The sequence below is a fragment of the Macrobrachium nipponense genome, chromosome 44, assembly GCF_015104395.2.
Source record: "Macrobrachium nipponense isolate FS-2020 chromosome 44, ASM1510439v2, whole genome shotgun sequence".
NCBI lineage: Eukaryota > Metazoa > Arthropoda > Malacostraca > Decapoda > Palaemonidae > Macrobrachium > Macrobrachium nipponense.
The window spans coordinates 9206998-9232454 of record NC_087221.1 but is presented as its reverse complement, the minus strand read 5'-3'; the positions used below and the strand labels follow the sequence as shown (position 1 = coordinate 9232454).

Below are 25457 nucleotides of genomic sequence, written 5' to 3'. Positions count from 1 at the left end.
CAGATGAGATAACGACTAAAGAAGACGGGCGAGAAGTCAATGAAGTCATTTTTATTACGAGAGTTGGCAGGGGGCAGAGTAGGCCTCTCCGAAAACCGGCGGAGATATGAAAGGAGAAGAGAAGATAAATGTTGAGGGGTCGTCCCATCCCTTATCACACAATCGTCCCCCGCCTATTCCAACCCACGTCTCCACTTGTCCCTCCTACGGTTCTATGCAATTAAACAAATAATAACAGTCCGAAGAAACTGTAGCTCCTCAAATTGGACTCCAGATATGCCACTGGCTCAGATGACTTACTTTATTTTTTCCCACATTTTGTAACTTGTTTTCTGCTATAGTTTTTACAACAAATACTTTGAGATATGGCTGACAAAAATATCTGTCCACTTTCTATATATATATATATATATATATATATATATATATATATATATATATATATATATATATATATATATAGTATTATACGTTCATAGTAATTTTCATTCATTTCTGAGCTTTGAAGCTATTGATTTCGACACGAACAAAACTAATCTGATTATATATTTCCATATCTCAATCAGACCAAAAGTTAAATTTTCATCGACCATCGTCATTTTTTAGCATACATATTGAGACCATATATTAATGAAGTAAAAAGTGCGAAATTTATAAATCAATTTGCATTTTTCTGTGTACAAACCGAAGCCTTTCAAATAATATGGAGTAGTATAATACTACACGTGCGCTGAACCGGCCGTGTACTGTTTGTTTCCACGTAGAGACAAACGCATATCGTTCCCTAGCCAGATTTCACAGGATAGTATAATACACATTTGTTAAAGAGAGAGAGAGAGAAGCGTAAAACCAGTTGAATTGAATATAAAGTTTAGGCCAAAAGCCAAGCGCTGAGACCTATGGGGTCATTCAGCGCTGAAACGTACATTGACAGTAAATAGGTTTGAAAGGCGTAACAGGAGGAAAACCTCGCAGTTGGACTATGAATCAACTGTTAGGAGAGGGTGGAAAGTGAGATGAAAGGAGGTATAGTAAAAGAAATGAAAGAGGTTGCAGCTAGGGGCCGAAAGGATGCTGCAAAGAATCTTGAGTAATGCCTACAGTGTACCTACCGTATGATGTGCACTGACGGCACTACCCCCCTACGGGGGTAATACCAATTGAAATGATATAAAACACGTACTTAGCTAACATCAAATTGTTGAACTTAGTCATAGCTGAGGGAAGCACAACCACTTATCGTCTACATTTGTTGGTTTGAAATTTGTAAATTAAGGATTTAAAAAATCTAGAGCATTTGCAACGGCGATTGTGTCCAGATGCAATCTGAATCTGATTCTTCCCCAGAATCATTTTATGGCAACACTACGTCACTTCAAAAATGACCGAACTTCATCTCTTGATAACTTTCACAGCTGTAATAGTTTTTGCGGTTACTGTAATAATTAGTCCGTAAAAATATATCGGACACATGACACAATTCAGTAATGATAAAGAGACCGTAATCCATCTTCGATGGTAGTACGGTTTTTCGAAATGAGAAAGTGTCCAAATTTTAATTAGCCTTCAAAACATCGGGTAAAATCATAACGCGTCTATCTATCTATATCTGAAAAGTTATGCAGTAGTTGCATGCAGAAGGATGTATTTCACGTACGTACAGAAAAATACATAAATAAATGTAGCCTAATATTAATATTTATTTCTATATTGTCTAGGTATTTAATCACGTTTACGACGAGAACCAGAAAATATCTCATGGTTGGCGGTCGTTTATAGATTATGCTGGCATATGACAAAAGTGGGCCTGCCCTGCGGCGGAGACACTCAAGGGTGGCACGGTGTGAAAGGGTGTAGGAGGTATGGTGTGGACCTACGGGTTCAAACAAACCAACAAAGACCTAAAAGTCCCATTTTCCATTTAACCTCTAATGGTGCAGTCCAGAGGAGTAATCTGGCACGCCGTACATTAATTGTATGCAATCTGCTTTTTAATAGTTATCGTTTTTTTATATTTTTACTATTATTCTCAATATTAGTGGTACTGTCATTACCATTATGATAATTACTATTGTTTACTAATGTTTCGGCAACTGTGTGGATATTGCTAAATTTAATTTCTATAATTTCATCTACATTGTGTGTATTGTATTATCTCCCATGTACACCCCATGTATATGGCCCTGAGTTGAAATAAAGATGATGATGATGATTATAATTATTATTATTAGTATTATTATTATTATTATTAAAACCGGCCCTACAATTCATCAGAGCCAGTCTAAACATGCTAAATATTCTCCCAATGAAATGACACAAAAAGTGTAAGTCATCTAAAAGCTGGGAAGGTAAGTGAGCATGTCATGAATTTATGTGATGTATTCCCTCATAGCAGCCTCAGTCAACAGGGATTCTGAGGAAAAGGCGGATGTCGCAGGTAAACAAATTGTAATTGTTTCTGGGATATAAATAACATACTCTGGATACATTCATACCATGCAAAATTGTATGTGCACACCAAAAATGATATGAGAAAATTAGAAATATGATACGGTAATAAGACAGTGGAATAAGTAGACTAAATAAAATTGAAATTCATATTCTTCACTGTCATCTTATATAAAATGTTCACTATAATGATTACGCATAAATATAATTTGCATAAAAATCTTTTTGAAAAACGTAAATTTTTTTTGGACACGATTTCGATTATTCAAAACCTAGATGTGGAAGTCATCACCGCATAATATATATATATATATATATATATATATATATATATATATATATATATATATATATATATATATATATATATATCTAAAGGTAAAAATCACACGGCTCATTTTCCTCGGTTGCATTGCCTTTACCATACGTAGCATCACGTTTTATACATTTTGGGATCTAGTTATTCGTGTATATATATATATATATATATATATATATATAGATATATATATATATATATATAATATATATATATATATATATATATATATATATATATACGCATATACATCAAAATTCAATGCAATACTTTCACGCTTCTGCTTGTGCTGTGGATAAGCTCATAATGTGAAAGTGTAGCCTCGGAAGGAATAAACGAACATATACCACAGAAGGGTTTGAGAGGCTGTCCAGCGAAATATAGCGGCCAATACCTTCGCGGTCTCTACCTTTTTTAGAGGCCGGATCTCCATTATGAAATATAAGGTTGAATAAATGCATGAACCCTTCTTTGAGAGGTCATATCTCACTTGGCCGCGGAAATAGGGTTTATCTACATCATTCCTTTCGCCGCTCTCACCAGACAAGACGGCGATTTGAATCCCACGAGAACCTTACAAGCCAATGGGTTCATTAAATCTGGCCCCCTCCCCGGTCCCCACCCACCACAACCCTCCTCCCTGGTCTCTTGGTCTCCTCAACCCCTTCCCCAAACCCCTCTCCCCATCCAGGGTTTTTCCTCTTTAAAACCTCCTACGAACATTTCACACATTCCTGGAGTCCCAAGTTGTCTTCCTCCTCCTCCTCCTCTTTGAAGGACGTAGCTATTCCTAATAAAAATGAAAGGAGCTTTTACTCATCCTTCGGGAGTAACAAACAGCTATTCATTAACAACCCACTTGAACAAGCGAATAAAACCCTGGTTGGCTGGGCTTCCCTTTTCGCATCTTTAGCCTACCATCTGAATTTTATACCCAAGAAGCCCATATCCTCTTATATCGGAGGCACTCTGCCAATTGATATTAGTATTATTATTATTCCCATTTCTCGGTTATACGAGTTGACTATTAGTTCATATTGCAGCCGACAGTCCGCTTTCGCGGCGTCCAAGTACCAAATGAAGTGTTGCTTCATAGCCCAGTTTGTGGCAGCACGAAGTAGCTCGAAGGGCCAGTTTTATATCTGAATAATGGGCGGGCCCTGAAAGTACCGCGAAATCACATTTGACGGGACTGTCTTAAAAAAAAGAAAAAAAAAAAAAAAAAAAAAAAAAAAAAAAAAAAAAGAAAAATAAAAAAAAACAGCATTATATCGGGAACGAAAGGAAGGGAAAAAGTCGTATATGCTCAGTAGAGGTATATTATTGAAATAAAAAATAACTGGTGACGTCAAACAATTAAATACCACTAGGGCTCCTAAACTCAAAAGGGAATTCTAAAACGATTGATATCATTGCTTACAGAAACAATTATATATATACTTATAATTATTCGATTTCTAATTTTTATTTGTTTAACTTTTCACGACTGTTATTGTTATATTTCACTAGCAAGGAAGGCGTGAACATGACAGAAGACAATTTTTTTATTTTTTTTTAGAGAGAGAGAGAGAGAGAGAGAGAGAGATGAGGAGAGAGAGAGAGAGAGAGAGAGACGAGAGAGAGAGGGGAGGGGGGGGGGGCGAGAGAGTAGGAAGAGAGGGGGGGGGGGGGGGGGGGGCCGGGGGGGGGGGAAAGTTGAGTCGTTTTCCAAAAGGTGGCCGGATCATAAAGTCCCTAAAGGCAGGCTCATTTTCAATGCGTTTTGGTGGCTGATCATTAAATGTTGATGAGATTTCGCCTCTTTCCCAATTCGTTACGGTTTTATCACGGAGGAATGAAAGTGAGGGACCGATTCGAATACATTGTTATGGTTATTAGAAGTGCCGGCTTTCATTAGCCTATGTTGGGTTGGGGGGAAGGGTTGGGGGGGGTAGAAAGTTTCCAGCGCTAGGGTGAATTCGGGTGGAGTGGAAGACTGTAGGAGTATGTATGGTCATACGGAATGATCAAGATGATCAATTTTGTTCTAATGAGAATTTTGTTCTGACGTTCGGTAAACATTCGATAAAGTTTTAAGACTTTAATGCCTATGAGTCGAGAGAGAGAGAGAGAGAGAGAGAGAGAGAGAGAGAGAGAGAGAGAGAGAGAGAGTATTGTTGCACTGATATTTGGCACTCTTTATTATTTCTGCGGCAAACGATTTCTTCATTAAATCAAACTCTTTCAATTAAATCAAACTCTTTCAATTGAGAAAAAAAAATTCCGTCCCACTCAAAAAACCTAATTGTCCGTTTGTAAAATGAAATGGTTCTTGGCTGTTTTAATTGCCAAACTTTATTGATTACAGTGAATGGTTATTTTTTTTCATTCCTAAATTCAGCTTCCATCAGATCAGATCCCAAATCTATACAAAATAGCGGCATTAGTAGTATTGACAATAAACTAATACTGGCACAGATTAAAAGAAAAATAATCTTTCACTTAAATCAAATTCAGTGAATTTAATTACGCAACGCAGAGTAAAGAAGAGACAAAATTCAAAAGAAAGATAACGACTATTTATAAAAAATAATAACTACTAACCATTTTCCGCACCACTCACCCATTACAAAGCATAGCCTGATATTACTAACCAACTCAATGCGTCGCCAGTAGTATAAGTATATTACAATACTTCATCAGACGAGTATTACTTCACCAGTGTTTGACCATAACATCACCAGATGCATAATACATCTTGCTCACTAGATCCCTAGGCATTAAATATCTCCTCGCTGGACATAAGGTAAATCTCACTCGCTTGCTCCATATTTCACCAGATTGAATAGAATTCCCTTAATGAAAAGCACTATAAATGTATTACTTCCTAGACCAAAACACTGCAAGATACTTATTACTTTCATGCTCTAACATCAACAAGAGCGTTAGAGATACCTTACAACTATTATACAATGTTATTTCTCGCAATCTGAGTTACTAAAATATAAAATGCTGTTTCAGTGCCAAATCCCCACCACCACTACTGCTGCTAGGCCTCGGTAAGAGACGAGGGGCTAAAGTCCATATTGGAATGACCAAGTTAAAGGCCTTTTACAAATATGTTGAAACTGGGAACGAATTTGAAATCGTCAGGAGTTTCCTTTATAACATCAATAATTTTAAAAGTCATTAGTTTTCTTTCTCTTCTCTTTATAGATGCAGTGAAGGGCGCGTGTAATCTCTTTATATTCTGGGTCTTTACTGTCATGGTATAAGGGAACCACAGACTTCTGAGGACAGACTGCGATGGTGTATGAGGACCGCAGACTGCTGATGACAAAGATTTTATTTTATATTTAACATGGTGAAAATCACAAGGCACACCTCCAGATACCATCTGCTGTGACCCTCTTATGCCTACCCATGAATCAAATGTTTGTTTCCGCATCCAAAAGAAAGGAAACAATTCTGACCATTAACCTGATCAAAGAGGCCAAAGTAGAACACATCGCCATCAACTCGTATGCAATTCTTCCTCTCTCTCCCCATCCCCTAATCCACCCGAGAAAGAATAATGTGGAAATCTTAGGGTTAAGTATTGGGTGGGAGACTGAGATTCACGCACATGACTCACATTGTTCCTTTGTGAAGCTTATTGGGCAATAAAGTCCCTTAGAGTCTCCTGGTGTGTGCATGTGGGGGTGGGGAGTGGCGGGGGTGGAGGGGGGGTCTGTTAAGGCAACGGGGACAAGTGGCCCGGGACATAAATTTGAAATTGTTTTTCTTTGAGCGCGTGGGGCATAAACAAGGAACTGTTTGATTAAGCGTTGCGAAAAAAGACTATGAGGTATTACATGCTCATCCTCTTTGGGCATCCTGGGATTTATCATTATCATGACCATTATTAAAGGGTATTTTTCGGAATTACAATTTTATTTCTAAGATAGAGGGCATGTTGCATTTTGCTTGCACCGATCATTCTTTTGATCCTATTTGATTTAATAACCAAGTATTCATCTTTTAGTATGTGTGCTTCCTCATAACCGATTTCATTAATGTTCTGGCAGTATATCTACATAATTATGCATCAGTTCCTTACTGCATACACAGACAGCATCTGCCAACACAGACAATACTTACAATGACTCGGCTTGATTTTCGTGTCGTTACCATCCATACAACCAGACAGGAGGAACAAACAAACAGAGAATACGACCAATAACATATTTCTGAAAACAATAACATACGACGCCGAAAATCGGGGTTGGGGGAGGGGTGGTGCTGTGTGTGGTCTGTGTGTGTGGTGTGTGAGGGGTGGTGTGTGGGGGGTGGGGGGGGGGGGGTTGGAGGGGGGTGGGGGTTGGGGGGGGGGGGGTTTGGAGGGGGGGTGGGTGGGGGTGGTGGGGGGGGTTTGGGGGGGGGGGGGGTTGGAGGAGGTTTGGGGCATAAAATTCCAAATTGCCACACCAGGATCTGGCGGCCATAAATAAAGGAAGGGGGGTGGGGTGGAAGATGCAGGGTGAGGGAAACCACTTTTAAGATTGCAGGCTGTTACGACAAAGCTTTCTATTAGTCAGCGACGGATAAGACGTTCCGGAGCAATACTCCCGGTCTCCGTACTGGCGGTATCCGTCACGGCGTGCAACCGCAAAAGGCCATTAGCTGAAATCAAAGAAAAATCTTTCGGGTCTTTCTCTCCTTCGGCTGTGTTATAAAAAGGCCACAAGAGGGAATTAAGGCCTCGTATATTTCGACTACTGTGCAGAATAAGAGATTATAACCTTTTTTTCTCTTTCCTTTTGGAGTGTTATTGTTCAGTGCACAACATCGGAACGAGATGAAACACCATTACCTTCGGTTCCTTTAAACTTTTTATTTTATATTCTTTTTATTTTTTGATTCAATATTCCCTGCCGCTTGTGCTAGACGTTGCCGCAAACATTTTAATCAAGTCCTTAAGGAGGAATTTCTATGTTTTCTGAACCGCAAATAGATGGTAACAGAATTAAAATGGCGAGGCATATGCATTTAAGTGTCGAAGGCGAAAATTCTCAACATAAAAAATGTGAGACGATTCCGGTAGCAGGTTTTAGACAAAGGAAAAAAATACACAACAGTGTTCAAATTATTAATTTGCAAAGCACGAGACACGGCAGGTGTATGTCATCATTATGTACGGGAAATTGATTTCCAGTTCAAAGATTAACATTATTTACTAGACTCCATTAACATTAACATCTTTTAAAATGAAACGTTTAATAACTTTTGGTTACCCATGTCACATGCAATAGAATTAATAATAATAATAATAATAATAATAATAATCACACCAATTCATTTAAACTTTCTGTAAAAGTAACGACATTCTAAATGCGACAAAAATTATTTCCTCTTACGGAAATTATACTCCTTTATTTCTGCACAGTCTTGTTCTGTAGCTTGATGCTAAGAGAAATTCTTGCACCTTATAATCGAAACTTCTGACGACCTTGTTGTTGTTGTTGGGAGAGAGAGAGAGAGAGAGAGAGAGAGAGAGAGAGAGAGAGAGAGAGAGAGAGAGATACTTGGACCTATTTTGCTTTCATTGAAGATAATAATCTCCTGATCCATAAGAAGAAGATTAATCGTGGGGGTGACTAAATATAGGACACCAGCAGCTGATCAAACTCATAAGAGTCGAGGCATACATTAGGTCCAGATCAATAGTGATTAATCCAGAACCTCTCTCGGCTCATAAAGTTAAATAATGACTCAATAATGAACTAACGAGCGCTCAATAAGGCCTAGCGAAGCAATGATCCGCCAGATCAGACAATAATTATTCTAGAAACCTACCTGCTCCCCTACTTTCCTTCCCCATCCCCCTCCCATACAAGCCACCCATCCCAACCAAAAAGAAATTATATCACATCAACCGTTTTCCCTTATAACGCTTATCTCCAGGAACAGATGATCCCGGCAAAGACGAATAACGGCAACAACTCCTTTTCTTGTATTTGAACACATACGTACACGCATACATACAAAAAATGCATTATATTATATATATATATATATATATATATATATATATATATATATATATATATATTATATATTTGCATAGAGAATGTTACGCATCATTTGACACACCCCTAAAATTATATAACTGATATAAAACTTGATCGCAGCAGCTTTGAATGTCACATGGAAATTTCCCAAAGTCAGTTACTTTTACCATCTACACTGAATGATGTATAAAAAGTAGCCGACAGTTAACCTGCCCATAGAGATTGATATAGACTGCAGAAATTCCCATTCCATTATAAAAGTAAAAACAAATAAAATGACTTTAAAGGCCTTTACATACAAATTCAGGACTACTGCAGATTGTAATCCTACACACACTGACAGCAAAAGGCCACAAAGTTCAAGAAGTATGGAAAAAAAAAACACTTAAAATGACTCTAGTAGCACGTTCAAACTATAAACCATCGCACAAGTGCCCGATTAGAATTGATCTACGAATCCTTGAGTGCCTCAAGACAGTGACGCAAAGGAAAGACAGCGACTTACCTGGCAACTGCCCGTTGTGGAAACCGCCGTTCTCGAGATGGCGCTTCTTGAGGTCGAAGAGGGCGTCTGGACTCGGAGCCATGGTCATGAAGTCAGAAGCTCTCTTGGGCGGACGTCCAGGCCTGGAGCTGGAGGTGAGCACAAAACAGTACACGATAAAACGTAACCAAAGGGTTAGTAAGGAAAGGGAGGAACCAATAGGCCGCTGAAAGAGAAAAACTAAAGAGTACTTAAGGGCAAGGAAAGACCAAAAGCCGGTTTTATGGCGGGAGGAAGTAAGTATGTCAATGTGTAAGTTGTGTTTTTAGTGTTACATTTTGGAGCTTTTTTTTATGAAATACTGAAGAAGAAGAGGAGAGAGAGAGAGAGAGAGAGAGAGAGAGAGAGAGAGAGAGAGAGAGAGAGAGAGACCCAAATTCAAGAAAACAAGAAATGAATGAGGGTAAAAAAGTTCCAGACAGAAATACTTAATTCACTCTTACATACTCGCATAATGGTGCACAGATACTGTCTACCAAGCAAACTGGTACCAGCATAAACAACATGAATCATTCATTCAGGCGACACACGTTTTTATCTACAGTTTTTTTAACAATCTTTTGTAACAAACTTTCATTCGTTTGCTTAACAGATGAAAGACCCAAAAGGGCTTATTTAGTCTCGTTTTGCAACTTTCTCTTTACATACATACATGCATACGTACATTCACATACATACATACATGCATATAAAATATATATATGTATATATATGTATATATATAATGATATATATATATGGATGGATGTATGTATGTGGGTGTGGGTGTGTGTGTGTGTTTGTGCGCGTGTGTTTGTAACCATACCGCTTACCTTTCCTCCCTTATATACTGAATGTATGGGTAGCGCCGCCTAAACATACATACATACATACATACTTTTTATGTGTGTATATATATATATATATATATATATATATATATATATATATATATATATATATAGTATATATATATATATATATAATCAAATAAAGTAAGTTTGCAAGTAATTCAACACACCTGCAGGTAGTTTCAAACATTTGTAGATGCAGGTATTTTGATTTAAATAAAACAAACACACCTTCACAAACATTCAAGATTGAGTTGTGGATTCGGGTTTTCTATCAAAACGAAAGTTGGAAAATGTGCATGAAAACCAAAAGGAAAAGATAATAAAGAGGAGTAGCAAAAGAGAAACAAAGGACACTACAAGCTATGAAGATGGTTAGTATTATTACGTAAATCGTGCACAAGATAAGGAGAAAGAAAATATGACATTCCCTTGTACCTTTAACCTTAAAATAAAGCATGCCTCATGCTGATGTACTGTGTGTAATGTAACGCTCTTTATGTCTATAATAGCTTATATACGCGTCGAGTGTGCGTCAAAAATATTAGCCACTCCTTAAGACACAGATATCTAAATCGCCGGATATGGTTGTATATAAATGAACTACATTTCCGGAATACTGGACAACTGGAAATAAATTGCGCTCTCATTTTCCAATGCAAATTAAATGTCAAATCGAGCAGCTCTCGAAATGAGGCTCTTATATCAAAACAATTGCAATGGAAAAACTCGAAATGAGGCGTTTTTCCGTAGCTACGCAACATCTGCGCGTACAGCAAATCAACCTGTAATTGCAGAACATCGAAATATTAATAGGATACGTATCGTCTATCCACAATTTAGATAAGACCGTAAATTTCACACTTAAAAGCTAACCTGTCAATAGAGAGCGGAAGTTGTTGCGGGCGATACAATCTAACACACAGAGCCGACGCCAATGGGGAAAATGAGAAAATGAATATTTATGCCCACACACCAAAACGAAAGCTTTTGTTGTCGTAACGAATAGTTCTAAAATAACATTTCTGTTATGGTTGACGCTACTTTTCCCAGAAGAATGGCAGCCTGCTTTGTCAGAGAAGTACATTTTTTTTTTAAATAGATATTTTGTTTAATGTGAAAGCAATACTGATCGTTTTGATGCTTCGTCGAAGAGTGATATCTTCGTCAATGCAATAAGCACTGCAAGAAAGTCAGCAACTATTTTTTTCTCATCATAGACCGAGTTCCTGCAGCACAAAAACTGTGTATTTGTTACCTTGGAGAATCGAATGAACTCATAACAAAGCTGTCATAATATAAAAAATAGAATTTGAGTTAATATATTAAAAAAAATTCTTTGGAATAATCTCTACTTTCCACCTCCATATCGAGTTTATATATGTGATTAGTTTAGGTCCTTACAAACTCACCAAAGCCGAACATTCTCTCTCTCTCTCTCTCTCTCTCTCCATTGAAAAGTAACTATAGAAAAATGTATGCAATGAAGAACAAATACCTTTCGTTATCCATCATATTCAACACAGCACTAATAACTGACTCAAGGACAGGTGTCTTCGAAGACAAAATTAAGCTTATACTCGTACATTGTGCTGCGCTATTTTCGCCTCTCTCTCTCTCTCTTCTCTCTCTCTCCCGAATAATGCACATTTCCAAGTAAATTCATTTACCACAACGGCGTGAATTTTCAATCAGACAGCTCCGAATCTATCAACAATCAATTGGCGGATGTAAGTGGAAGTGTTGCCATTGCCAAAAGACGGACGCTGTCCACAGCGCCGGGCAAGGGGTAGGGAAGATTTCGCAGTGGAATGCTATTATGTACAGTTCACAATACCCTCAATGAAAAGATATAGAAATCGAATGCCTCCATCTCACTCATTTCAATTCGGACTTTGGAAAAATGACGATTTCCTCTCTCCTTTCGTCCAATCTAGAAATGGGTTACATGGCAACGCTGGTCGGGTCCGGCTGGTGCACAAACTGCAATATGTTGTGGTCATTATTGAACTATGACAAGAAAAAAGAGAGGGGATTAAGCACTTAGGAGGGACGAAAAGGGGGTGTGGAAAGGGGGCAAGGGGAGGGGGGGCGGGGTTAAGAAGACAGGGACGGATGAAGGAGGAAAGGAAGGGGAGATGAGGTATAATGTGCTCCTTAATACCCAGTCATACCCTACTTGTATCTACTGCATTGAAACTTCAATTCTCTTGTAATTTCAACTCCTAAGAAACAAAGCGAAAGCGGTGTCGTCGCACCGCATCATTCTCATACATTCAGCGGAATGTGTCTTGTCAAAATTTCAATGGAATGCATCATTATTCAGCAGAATGTAATACGCTACTTTATCATTAAATACTGAGTGGAATGTATCATATGATACTATCGGAGGAACAGATAATACCTTTAGCAAAATGTAAGGAAAGTTACTATTAAAGTCGCTAAATTCACTATTTCTTGCTTTTAATCATTCATAATCTCTGACAAAATTACCGGCTTTTACAGAAGACAAAATACATATTTAAGAATCCGATAACTATTCATTTAAAAAAATTCATAAACCACGTTAAACCTATTTTCATTTATGTTCATGTACTTGAATTCGTCAGAATGACTTTATTCAACATGCGTAATACATGTGACCAAATAAATTTCTTACTCCAGTTTGTATGAGTACCGTCACATACATTTTCAAGTCTTGGTATATTCAGAATATTCGCTGGGCTGGTAAGGTCTGCTGGTGTTTGTGATTGTGAATGACTGCAGGATTACCCGTCTTCTTCTGTATGTGTGTGATTAAGCTCTTGGAAAGACGATAGTAAACAAAAGGTTAATAAAGTTAAATACCCAAACCGATGGAGATAACAGATGAAACACAACATAATTGCGAGGAGAGAGAGAGGGAGAATAAGAGAGAGAGAGAGAGAGAGAGAGAGAAATACCGTGTGCTCTTTATTAACAATGTTAGAAAAAAACAATGCATTCAATATCAATTATAATGTAACTACTGCGTGGTTATCAAAGTTATATTCAATCTAAGAAAAAGGAATTACATAAATTCAAAGATCTTATTGATAAATATTTTGGTTGAAGTTAAAAAATTTCGCTCAAAATCTTAAAATGAAGGAAACGAAAATTATTGAAAATGAATGGCAGCCATTGGCAAAGAGAATTATTGTCTTAAGAACTGAATATTTCAAAACATGACATGGCTTATAAAAAAAAAAACCGGCTTGAAAAAATCCACGAGACAAGTAATGGAACTAGTCTTGTAAACTTCCTAGCCAAGTTACACAAGTTACTGTGAAAGCAACGTACGGGTTTTCAGAAGCAGGCAGCAGAGCATTTTCAAGCTGTAGACTACTAGCAGGAGGAGTAGGAGTGGGGAGGAGATCGGCTAGTCTCGAGCAGGCGAGGGAATCGGCCATCACCGACCTCCCTACTGCTGATTGCTCCTCGCGCTGCCCGCCTCGCCAGGTGGCATACGGCACCAGCCTAGAACAGGACACACACACACCACATCGGGTCTTATTCTCGTGGGTCAAGGAAGAAGAAAGAACTGCGCAAATCAAAAATTAATCAAAAGACACAGAAAGACAGCATGATTTAAATGAAGAGGAACGAGTGCTGAGTGAACGAGGAAGTTAGGCCAGGCGGGGAGGGATGGACATCACATAATAACAGGGGATGGGAGAAGTGAAACAGGGAGTGGGCTAATGGGTGACTCGCTTCATTGTGGCTCTTTTTGACGGCAAAGTGGACAGGCAAAACACTTGTAGATTATGATACATTTTTTGAAGTGGGGAGGAGGATGTGGCTGTGGTGACGACGTGCGGTCGCAGTGTCAAAGGTAACCACAAAGAAACCCATTGAGGGATGTCAATGGAGAGGTGAATAGGAAGCATCGGGAGGCGAGGCTTCACTGACTACCCTGACGAAGTCAGAGGATTCCAACTTCAAATGCCATTTGACTGTAGTTACTATATGCCGAGTCTTCATTGATGACTTGATTTCATGTTTAACAGTGATGCAACAGTAATACATACGATGATCACATTATAAGTTCATCATACAGTATTTGTTTTGCTGATCTAACGTAAGAGGTTACTCTCTCTCTCTCTCTCTCTCTCTCTTTCTTTCTCTCTCTCTTTCTTTCTCTCTCTCTTTCTCTCTCTGTGTGTGTGTGTGTGTGTGAAGGTGCCCAATTCCCAAGGGCATCAAGAAGTAGAAGTAGCAAGACTTGCAAGTGGTAGTGATAGCTAAATGGTTATGTCCTAATGGTCGGGGAAGTGGCCATTGTGGCAAAAAAATTAATGAGTATCTGTGTAAGAGATGATAGTCGTTAAACCTCTCGAGCTGAAGGAGGAGGAGGAGGAGGAGGAGCAGGAGAGACCAGGGCTCCAGCCAGCGTTAATAATACGGCCAAGTTTCGGAAGACTCTGGCAGAAATGGTCACTTGGGAAGGAGGAACGGCTCCTGGCTGCTGGTGAGATGAGGAGGAGGAGGGGGAGGAGGAGGAGGAGGAGGAGGAGGAGGAGGAGGAGGTTAATTGAAGAAATGGCCAGTCGCCGAGCCAAAATCATCAGTAAACAGTCAGAGAGAGAAAGAGAGAAAATAGAAATTACTCTAAGCAAATAACAGCAAAGGTTTTAAAAGACAAACAGCCGTCACAACAAACACTGACTACACACACACACTGTATATATATTAAAATATTATAAAAATATATATATATATATATATTTATATATATATATATATATATATATATATATATATATAATATATATATATACATTATATCTATATATATATACATATATGTTAATATATATTTATATATATATATATATAATATAAATATATACAGAGAGAGAGCGAGAGAGAGAGAGAGAGAGAGAGAGAATGGCAATTAAGACACGTCACCAGGTGTGCGGTCGGCCAACAACCTTAACACTTAATTACACCGTATCACAGCCAACGATAAGTTAGAAGAGACAGACTTTTTAACAAACACACTGAATAGGAACAAGCCCAGAGGTGGCGTGGTAGGAAGAGCAATTTCTAGCACTGATTTATTGCATCCAATGAAGAATGATTGGGTGGGGAGGGGGTGGGTGGGGGGGGGGGGTTAGCGAGGCATACTAAGGCTTGTGTTCGAGGGCATTGCAGAAATGAGAGAGAGAGAGAGAGAGAGAGAGAGAGAGAGAGAGAGAGAGAGAGAGGAGAGAGAGAGGATGGTTTTGAAATATACACCTAGAAACACTAAGACTACTCAAATTTATCAAAACAAAAATAATCTATTTAAAATCGTAATGACCTAGATTCTTAGAGTGCTCTCATTGAACATACAAGTAATACTAGGGTTTCATATGAAGTAATGTTACTTTTAATTAATAATAATAATAATAATAATAATAATAATAATAATGATAATAATAATAACAAACTACATCCTAAAAAATAACTAAAATAAAATCTCTAAGTGGTGGTGTTTACCGAACTTGTCCATCAAAAAAGCGTCATATAACAGGATCAGTTACTTCACTCTTTTCACTTCTTTTCAAGATCCTCTCCTGCCAACGGATCAATAACATTGCGATCTTCTCTAAACATTCGACCTAAACAGACCCTTTTCACTGCAAACAATACGTACCCCAAACAACAAACCCTACAGTATACAAAAGGGCTGATCCCGGGCAGTAGCCACCGATATGCGAATCCGGACAAGCGTATCCAAAGGGTTTCGTATTGGACATCCCGGCCCCTAACCGCTAACCCCCGCACCCCGCACACACACACACAGGACAGTTATATCCTTCTTTTAAACCAAGAAAAAGATCCCAGTCCTTTTTTATCCATATCTACTTCAAGCCACCTAGAAGTGCATCACAGAACCCACGCTTAAGCCCTCGACCTCTTGATAACCAACAACAGTTGCTTTTCTTCGATAGCAATGTAATAGTACTTCCTTCTCACGATACGTCGCGTCAACTGCCTTCTTCCTTTCCTCTCGTAGAGCGGTATACTGAGAGCGCTCAAGTGTAGTAAGCCTACACCCACTAATAACAGTCTGAATCAACCGCTCGACACCCGAGGAGCACGCTGCCTAACACAAGGTTTGTAACAAACACACTATTCCCAAAATACAAAGTTCATTTTGATGCGGACTGTCAACACAAAAACTGTAATAAACTAAAATTCGTCTGACAACACTCATCGAAGAGATGAAACCATTCACCAATCTCATCCAAACAGTTCTGAAAGGCTGCACAAACTCCGCCCAAAACTTCAAGTAAATCTTACTGACCACAAAATCACGTCACCGATCTTGAAGTCTTTAACTAGTCGCTTTTTCTTTTTCATTTTTTTGCGGGGGGCGGGGGGAGGGGGGGGGGAGGGGGGTTACAGTCATTGATCTGGTCGAAAAACGCGGCATTCTCTTCCCACGACGGTCTTCAAACATCCCTATATGAAACCTTTGGAAAACATCAGCCACAAACATCAGTTCCCACGACTCTTCAGGATTCCCTGGCAAGGCACTTCTTTGCAAGACAGGGAAAAGGGAGACTTCCAGATTACGGAATTTCACCGCAATTCATCACAGACCGTACAAATTTCGTGCAGGGAGGAACTAAGGATCATGTAACTCATTTATACTACAACTTTAGTTTCCTTAAGCGCATCATGTTATTCCTTTTAGAAGGCTAACCTGACATTTGGTGCCCTTCTGACAGGAGGCAATTAGGATCCATAAAGAAACGTAAGAACACTGAGGTCATTGAAAACAAGGACCCGATTTTCATATCTTTCAAAAATGAATGTCCTCACCCTTCGTCAACCAAACTAGGAGGGAATAACTAATTCCTTTAAAAGGTAAAGGGATTCTCTCTCTCTATCTCTCTCTCTCTCTCTCTCTCACAAGGAATGAAGTCCCGTCCGTCTGTCCAGAGGAGCTTACCGTCAAGCTGATTGCTACTTACAATGTTTTTCCAAGTGACGTGCCGTGCAGACACCCTCTACACTCCCAGACTCGCAAAAGCTTCACTCTGGTCTCCATCTCCTTGGAACATCTAAATTTACTCCCAACACCTGCTCTCTAACCTTCATTAATGATTCCACGCTCAAGAAGCGATCACATTCTTGGCAGTGTAGTTCAAGATGCTCCTCGGTTGTTGAACAAGGCTAATTTTTGCGTATGTCGAGAGCATACTAAATCACCATTTAGATTCAACTTGTGAAACAATCCTCTACAGAACAGAAAAGGAGAAAGAAAACAGTAGTATAGAAAAACAATAAAAAGAAAGGATAAAATATACAAAATAAACTCAAAAACAACGAACAGAAGAGAAGTTAAAGCAAATAGAATCAACAAAACTGCAAATGGAAAATATAAATATCAAACTGAAAACGAGAAAATAAATTTAGAAAATAGCAAATGGACGAATTAATGAAGGAGATAAAAGAAGTTGCATCACTAACACACACACAAATATATATATATATATATATATATATATATATATATATATATATATATATATATATATGGTGGAACTGATTTTTTCAAGCAGTATAGAAGTTACGACCATTTACAATGAATTTTAAGTATTCGAGCTGAACAAAATCGACATTAAAGCGAAGTTCTACTTTGATGCCTTATTAAAGCGGGGATTTAGAATCAATAAACAGTCAATAAATAAATAAAAAGCATAAACTCAGCACGCTAAAACGGGTTTAAATAATCTCTAAAATTAGGAGAATCTTAGAGCCAAGAACATAGTGTATTGTATAAAGCAGGTAAGATTGTTCTGTTAATAGCATAATTTTATATATATTATAGTATATATATATATATATATATATATATATATATATATATATATATATATATATATAATCACAAAATATTTCGTTTCCCTGATGAACAAGTTCGCTATTTCAAAGCCACAAGGCCACCATGAGCAAAGGAAGACAAAAGCCTTCCCAGATATGGTGGGAGAGTACTTCGGTAGAAATTGCAGAATCAACGAGAAAAAAGGAATGGCAGGATAAAACAGAAGCAAAACTAGGCCTCAACTCATTATCAAATGATAACTACAGCTTTACAAACGACCTTAACCGGAGACATGCTCATCTTGAACCCCCACATGGGAGGAGGAACGAGTTTGCAGCAACACTCCCTTCAGGGAAACAGGGACCCTTGTGAGTGCGCGGTATATTATTCAGCTGCTGCAGAATGCGTCCGATGGTTGGAGGGCGTTCGTGACTGGAGTTGAAAGCCAGCGTCACAAACCTCAAATTATATAGTAAGGTAACCTTCATATATAATTAAATACCATTTCCTTTGTGCTCTCTCTCTCTCTCTCTCTCTCTCTCTCTCTCTCTCTCTCTCTTATTATTTTTATATTCATTTTTGCGGCGTTACATTCGAGAAAGAGGAAGAATTCAGACGCACCAATTAGAAAAAATGGAACGAGAGAACGAAGGTGAAGCAATGATCAGCAGATTAATCAGAAAATTTTTGATACGGAAACATAACAATATTTAATGCGAATATTTGAAATCGAAATTGGGATAGTAACTACAATCAGAAAAGAGATAATGTATGAAAAGTACATAAAACTAAAATGAGAAAGGTAAAAGTTTTTCACGAAACAAATAACAGATTCCACTAGGAGAAAACTTTGCAAAAGGAAGATTAAAAAAAACATTTTCCCTCAAACAAAACCCTTCTAAAAACACGAACTTCCGGTCATTTCTTGGTGCAATAACAGAGCAAATCCTTTTTCTATAACAACAACACATTTGCATATAATGGCAAGGTATCATGGCGTGGCACAAGATACAGTGACTGATGCCGGTTGTAAATCTACAACCCACAGTTTAAACGTCTCGAAGAGATGGTTCCCAGAACGCACAACTGCTTATTATGATAGTTGCATTGTATAATTATACACCGCAATAACCATCATCACGCCGGATGGCCCCAAAGCCCGTCTTCAAGATGTATATTACATTCTATCAAGTGCAGGCTCAATGAAAATTACACCGGTAGCAATTACCAACAGACGGAGTCACTGTAGACGTCAAAATTTCCCCTTAGAGTCAACTTCGAAGAGGAAAGACACAATTCACATTCGCCCTTAGCTTATTTCGGGTGAGATAATACGCGTGTTTGGAGCCAAGCATATACTAACTCCAGAGTCAAATTAACCGCCCTCCCCCTTCGCATTCGTTTTTGGGAGGCGGACATAGACATCCAAATTTAAGAGATTCTCTCTCTCCTCTCATCCAGATACAATTTTAAGAAAGTAAGTAGATAGGTAAATAGAAATAGCTGCTGTTCTCCCTTTCTCTCCAAACGAATTTCTCTCGTGCGCGCGCAAGCACACACGCACATCCGATTTTCGTTTCTGTTAAAAACTCTCTCTCTCTCTCTCTCTCTCTCTCTCTCTCTCTCTCTCTCTCCTCTGTTTCTATCTCGCTCATGTTCGACATGCAGCTTACATAGAATCTGCTGCAAATACAGCCAACCCCCTCCCCTCCCTTCGTAGCCCCTCCCGAAACCGACCCAGCTATTTGATATGGATCGTCTGCATTTAAAATGACAGGAGTCACGAATATCTAGTAACGAAGGCAACATGCAATCTTCATTAACCGTAATTCGACGTGGGTACCTACAGCGAACAGCTTTTGTGATGTGAATCTCTCTCTCTCTCTCTCTCTCTCTCTCTCTCTAACTTTTTCTCAACTTTTTTATTTTGTGATTTCATGCCGGTAACCCCTCAACAGCTCCCGCTTCTTCTCCCCGCCCCCCTCACCCCCGCCCCCACACCGCCCAGGTGATACCGATCTCCAGGTAATCTATATTTATTTGTCTCTTTCAGGGTCTCTTACACATATACACACACACACACACACACACATATATATATATATATATATATATATATATATATATATATATATATATATGTATATATAAAATATATATATATTATAAAATATATATATATATATATATATATACTATATATACATTTCATTTTACCTTACTTCATACAATGTCAACTTTCCCCTAGCTTTGCAAATTAATGGTCTTTGAACTCACACAAGTTTTTATTTTAAAAAAATAATAAATAATTTTATGAAAACACCGCCCACAAGATATATATACACACACACACACACATATATATATATATATATATATATATATATATATATATATATATATTATATATATATATATATATATATATATATATATATATATATATATATATATATATATATATATATATAAGTTACATAACACAAACACACACATATACATATTTTCTGCAGTGTTTTTATCAAAATTATAATTCTAATCATTATTATATTATTATCGATAGATAGTTGGTTACTGTACATAAATCGATTAGGTATTTCAAGTCTACTCTGTTCTTTGCATATCTAGTAAGAAGGAGCTTGGTTGACCCAGTTTGCTTCCTGCACAGTCATCGCCCTGGTCCACGACGAGAGCAGAACTAGTCTAGAAATCTTCGCTGAGGTACGGTATTCAACACACCCTTCGGATTTGTGAGCAAAGACAAATTCATTGTTCCAATAAACAATATCATTTTAATTTTCTGTAAAAGATAACTATTGTGCTGCCGGTTTTGTCCGTCCGTCCGCCCTCAGAGCGAAAAACCTAGAGAGGCTAGAGGGCTGCAAATTGGTATGTTGATCATCCACCCTCCAATCATATACGTAAGTACCAAACTGCAACCCTCTAGCCACAGTAGTTTTTATTTTATCTAAGATGAAAGTTAGTCATGGATCGTGCATCTGGCAGCGCTTTCTGAGGGCGTGGGACATTTCCTCACTCCACCGCATCTGGGAAGCAACAGAAGCACTACCGATCGTAGCTCATGGTTTCAGAGAGCATTATACGTTGTACAGAAAACTCGATTGCGCGAAAGAAACTTCGGCGCATTTTTTCGTTGTTTGCATTTGTGCGCAAAGACAAGTTCACCGTTCCATATTTAAATCTGATGTATAGTAAAGTCAACTTCACTTTTCCAATAAAATACGGTATTCTACATTTATCATGAATGTTCTATGTATGAAGTAATTCGACGGGTTGCTTGGTGAGGAACCGCCTACTAGGATGGAATTGTACTAAAATATAAAAATTACAATTGGATAAAATACAACAGAAAAAGAGATTCTAAGAGAAACGAAGTCCTACAAACTAACATTACTTAACTGTAAACTTCAGATAATAAAAAAAAAGTGGTTATGTTTAACGAAAAGTATCGTTTTAATGCAGTTAACTTTTAATTCAAAGTCATGATCAGCCTTAATAAATACTAAGAAATAAATTACAATCAAGTCAAGTACGATAAAAATAAATAAATATCTATATATACGTTATGCAAAATCATAAAAATATGAGCGTAATATAACAGGTAGCATAATAAGGCAATTAAATATATAAGAGCTATAACCTTCATATTTAACGGTTAATAATCTTCACAAGGCATTATAAAATGTTCGTAAAATTTTGGCAATTGCGACAACGCAAAAAAAAAAGAGAAAGAAAAAAAAAAAGATGACGGGCGTAACTTCATCTGGACGTAATTTGAAGACTGAAGCGTAATCAATCAATAAGCAGCTGAACGCACGGACGTTAAAATTACTTGAAACTTGATTCCGGCGTTCTTTCCTGTAAAAACACGACACTGCTTTTATGAGCGTCATAAAACTCAATCTTTCACTGTCCATAAAAGAATGATTATGGTTGTATAAAAGAGCGCATCAATAAGGCCTTGCAATTATCCTGTACTTCTTATTACCAGCGTTTACAGCTCAAAGGTACAATCGGAAAAGAAAAAAGAATTCGGAAACCGTACCACTTCAATGTTAAAATTATAAGAATACTGCTCTCTCTCTCTCTCTCTCTTTACAAAACACAGGCGCACAAGCGCAGAAGTGTGCAAAATAAGATAACAACCAAAGTCCGGGAACTGAACAACGAATCGCCAAACTTATGTGATTAGAGAACAAACTGAAAGTAAAAAAACAAAAACTAACTAAATATCCCTTCCCGAGGCGCATGAATCAAAATTAACATATCAACACAGCACACATATCTCAAGATATTCTTTAAGAAAATCCAGAAGTACACCTAAACTCAAATAAATGAATAAATAAATTCGGTTCAGAGTGATGAAGGAAGGAAGACTTCCTGCTGCGTGTATGTCCATTACCACTCTATTCAGCAATGGTGTCTGATGTCTCCAACTTCGGGGACCGGCGTCTAAGCAGAAAATACGCCCGACACGCTGCCCCATTACCTCCGAATTATATTGGATTTATATGACGCCAACTGCGCCTGGAGGCATTCATCTTTTCGCGCCCTTTCTTGGGCCACTGCACAAAGAGGAAGATTTATATATATATATATATATATATATATATATATATATATATATATATATATATATATATATATATATAAAAACTCACAAAGAACATAGCGAGAGTATATATATATATATATATATATATATATATATATATATATATATATATATATATATATATATAGTATTATATATATATATATATATATACATATATATATAATATATATATATAATAGTTTTTTTTTTTATATACAAAAAATATATATATATATATATATATATAGTCTTCTCCTTAAAAGTTGGTTGGTTTAGATTAAGTCTGCTTTATACCAGCACATATCTTCTAAAGTGGGCTAGAAGTGAGGTAAGATGTATAAAACAATAAGTCTGATGTGGGCTTCTGGACTAGAACCAACAATAGAGACGACGTGCAAGGCGCGTCGTTTATTTCACAGAGATATATCGACGTATGGTCCCTTCAATGTCGCTACAGAAGAGCCAGGCAGGTATCATTAGATTTTTGGGTGAGGTAAGGAGTTATTTCAGGGTCAGTAAATATAAAGCCTTCCTTACCATACCAAGATTAGATCAGACTTAATATTCTACCTTTCTGGCAGGACGATCCAGCCAACTGCTGAATCAAGTAAACAAGAAAAATAAGAGAAGGGGAAGCAACCTAATACATTACCATAACGTACTCAAATCAGCGGAAAAACGATGATTGGCCTAATATTTATCCTAATACATAAATTAGACCCACGAAGAAGTCTTCGGAGTCCTCCATGACGGCCGAATAGCCATAATGATACCACCGAAAGACGGGGGACTGAGGGGGAGGGGGGGGGCGGTTCTTGGCCCTCTTCTAACACACAGAACGACTATTTACACGCAATGCCACAATCTCCTGACGTCATGAGCAAATAATTCGAGTGGAAATGTTCACCGAGTCTTGGGCTGATTGTGGTCGAAAAATTACTGTATGGAACAGGATCTTCGTCAAAGGGAGAGGGCGTCGTCGGGTTTTTTCTTCTTTCACTTCTTCTTCTTAGCTGGGTCACACCAAGAAGATTTTTGTCTTGCACCTGGGCTTGCATTTATATCAACGCTTATAAGAACAAGGCAAATAAAGAGGGGAGACAAGCTAACGGATAAAAAGAAAGTAAATAGGGTTTCGCAGAAAGAGAAGAAAAGGCACGTTAACAGATAGAATACGACGGTATATTTCAGCAAATACATAAACCAACTTACGGGTGAATGAGGAAATGCACGCACACCACACACACACACAGAGAGAGAGAGAGAGAGAGAGAGAGATACTTCAGAAAGAAGCATTAGAAGAAACATTATGGAATACGATAGAGGAGAATCATTCGTCACTTCAAAGAATTACAAAGAGGAAAAGAATAATGGAAATAAAAAGAAGAATAACAGACGAACGCAAACTCCAAGAAAGACAACAAGACTCAAGTCCTAATTCCGGAGAGAGAGGAGAGAGAGAGAGAGAGAGAGAGAGAGAGCAAAACGGTAGTATCAATACCATATGTATTTAGTCAGTTGCGTGTGTCTTAAGTCAATGTGGTTCCAGCAGGCAAGACTAGCCCTCTGTTGGCGCCACTGGCAGACTCCCTTCACCTCCTCCAGCAGATTATAGCAGATACCAGGATGACGACGATGCAATCTCTAACCCAAACCCCCTTCCCCCTTTGCACCAAACCTCATTACTATATACCTCCACCTTTCCTCTGCCAGGTCCACATCCCCTCAGGGTAAAAAGGAAGAACTGTCAGTCAAGAAAAACAGTAGGTTGGTAAACTAAAAATTTAAAAAATATAAAAAATTACAAGGTTAAAAGCTACACGCAAGTCGTAAGATTGGGGAAGGATTAATCACTTATTATTATTATTATTATTATTATTATTATTATTATTATTATTATTATTATTATTATTAAAAAGTTCTATTTCAACTGTTTGTGTTAATGATACCATCATCATCGTTTTCGTCGTCCTGATTAGCCTATCATTATTATAACATTACTTCCATATACCCGCGCTATGTACGTAAGACTGGCCACTCCTTAGGCTACAGTAGGCAGCTGTTAAGAATGACGCTACGACCTTACAATCACAAGTATCGCCGTGACAGCTTCTTCCGATACGGGCCTCACACGGGCTGTCATCGTGATTCCTTTTGAGATCCCCAAAGACATCCCCCTCTTATTACCATCAGGATACGCCACGATAAACGGCCGTTCCAATGAAAGTTGCAACGCCGGAAAACAACCCGTATTTATTGAGAGAGAGAGAGGGTTTACATGGCTGTTATCCCCTGATGTTGTTGTATTATAGCATTGTAATTCCTCCTGTTCCAAATTACAAAGGCCACTGACTTGCTAAGTAAAATGACATAAAATTGGAAAATAAAGATACAACAAACGACAGTTAATCAACAGAGAAAAGCGTGGCGGAGAGAGAAGACAGAAACTGAAGAAAAACGGAACTAGTCAGGAACAAATTTCGTCCCCTGAAAACATTCGCGAGGCCTTGAAATTATTGTGTCTCGTGGCAGAGAGCAACCCGAGCTCTAAATATCCCGCATTCATTTCCCGAATGACTGTTCTCACGAGGCATCATTCAAGAAATGAAAGAGTCCCAGAGACCATAAATCCAGTCCTCCATCGATCGTCCAGCCCTAAGCCTTCCGAGAACGGAGTTTTGCATAACTTGGAAGCAAGGCGGGTTGGTTAGCTTAAATGAACCGTGCTGTACGATAGCACGAGCAACTTGCCGGAACGTAAGGTGTAAAAGGGAGTGAGAGACCTATTGCGGACATCTGGATTCAACAACCAACAGACAATGTAGAGAACTC

At 38.1% G+C, this 25457-nt stretch overlaps 1 protein-coding gene across 1 annotated transcript in view; it reads right to left on the bottom strand.

The window, feature by feature from the left end:
• Nucleotides 1-25457, bottom strand: part of LOC135204021 (dachshund homolog 2-like) — a 99551-nt gene that overhangs the window by 16591 nt on the left and 57503 nt on the right. The window contains 2 exon segments of the mRNA XM_064233956.1: nucleotides 9302-9429; nucleotides 13489-13665. Coding sequence (XP_064090026.1) covers nucleotides 9302-9429; nucleotides 13489-13665 — 305 coding nt within the window.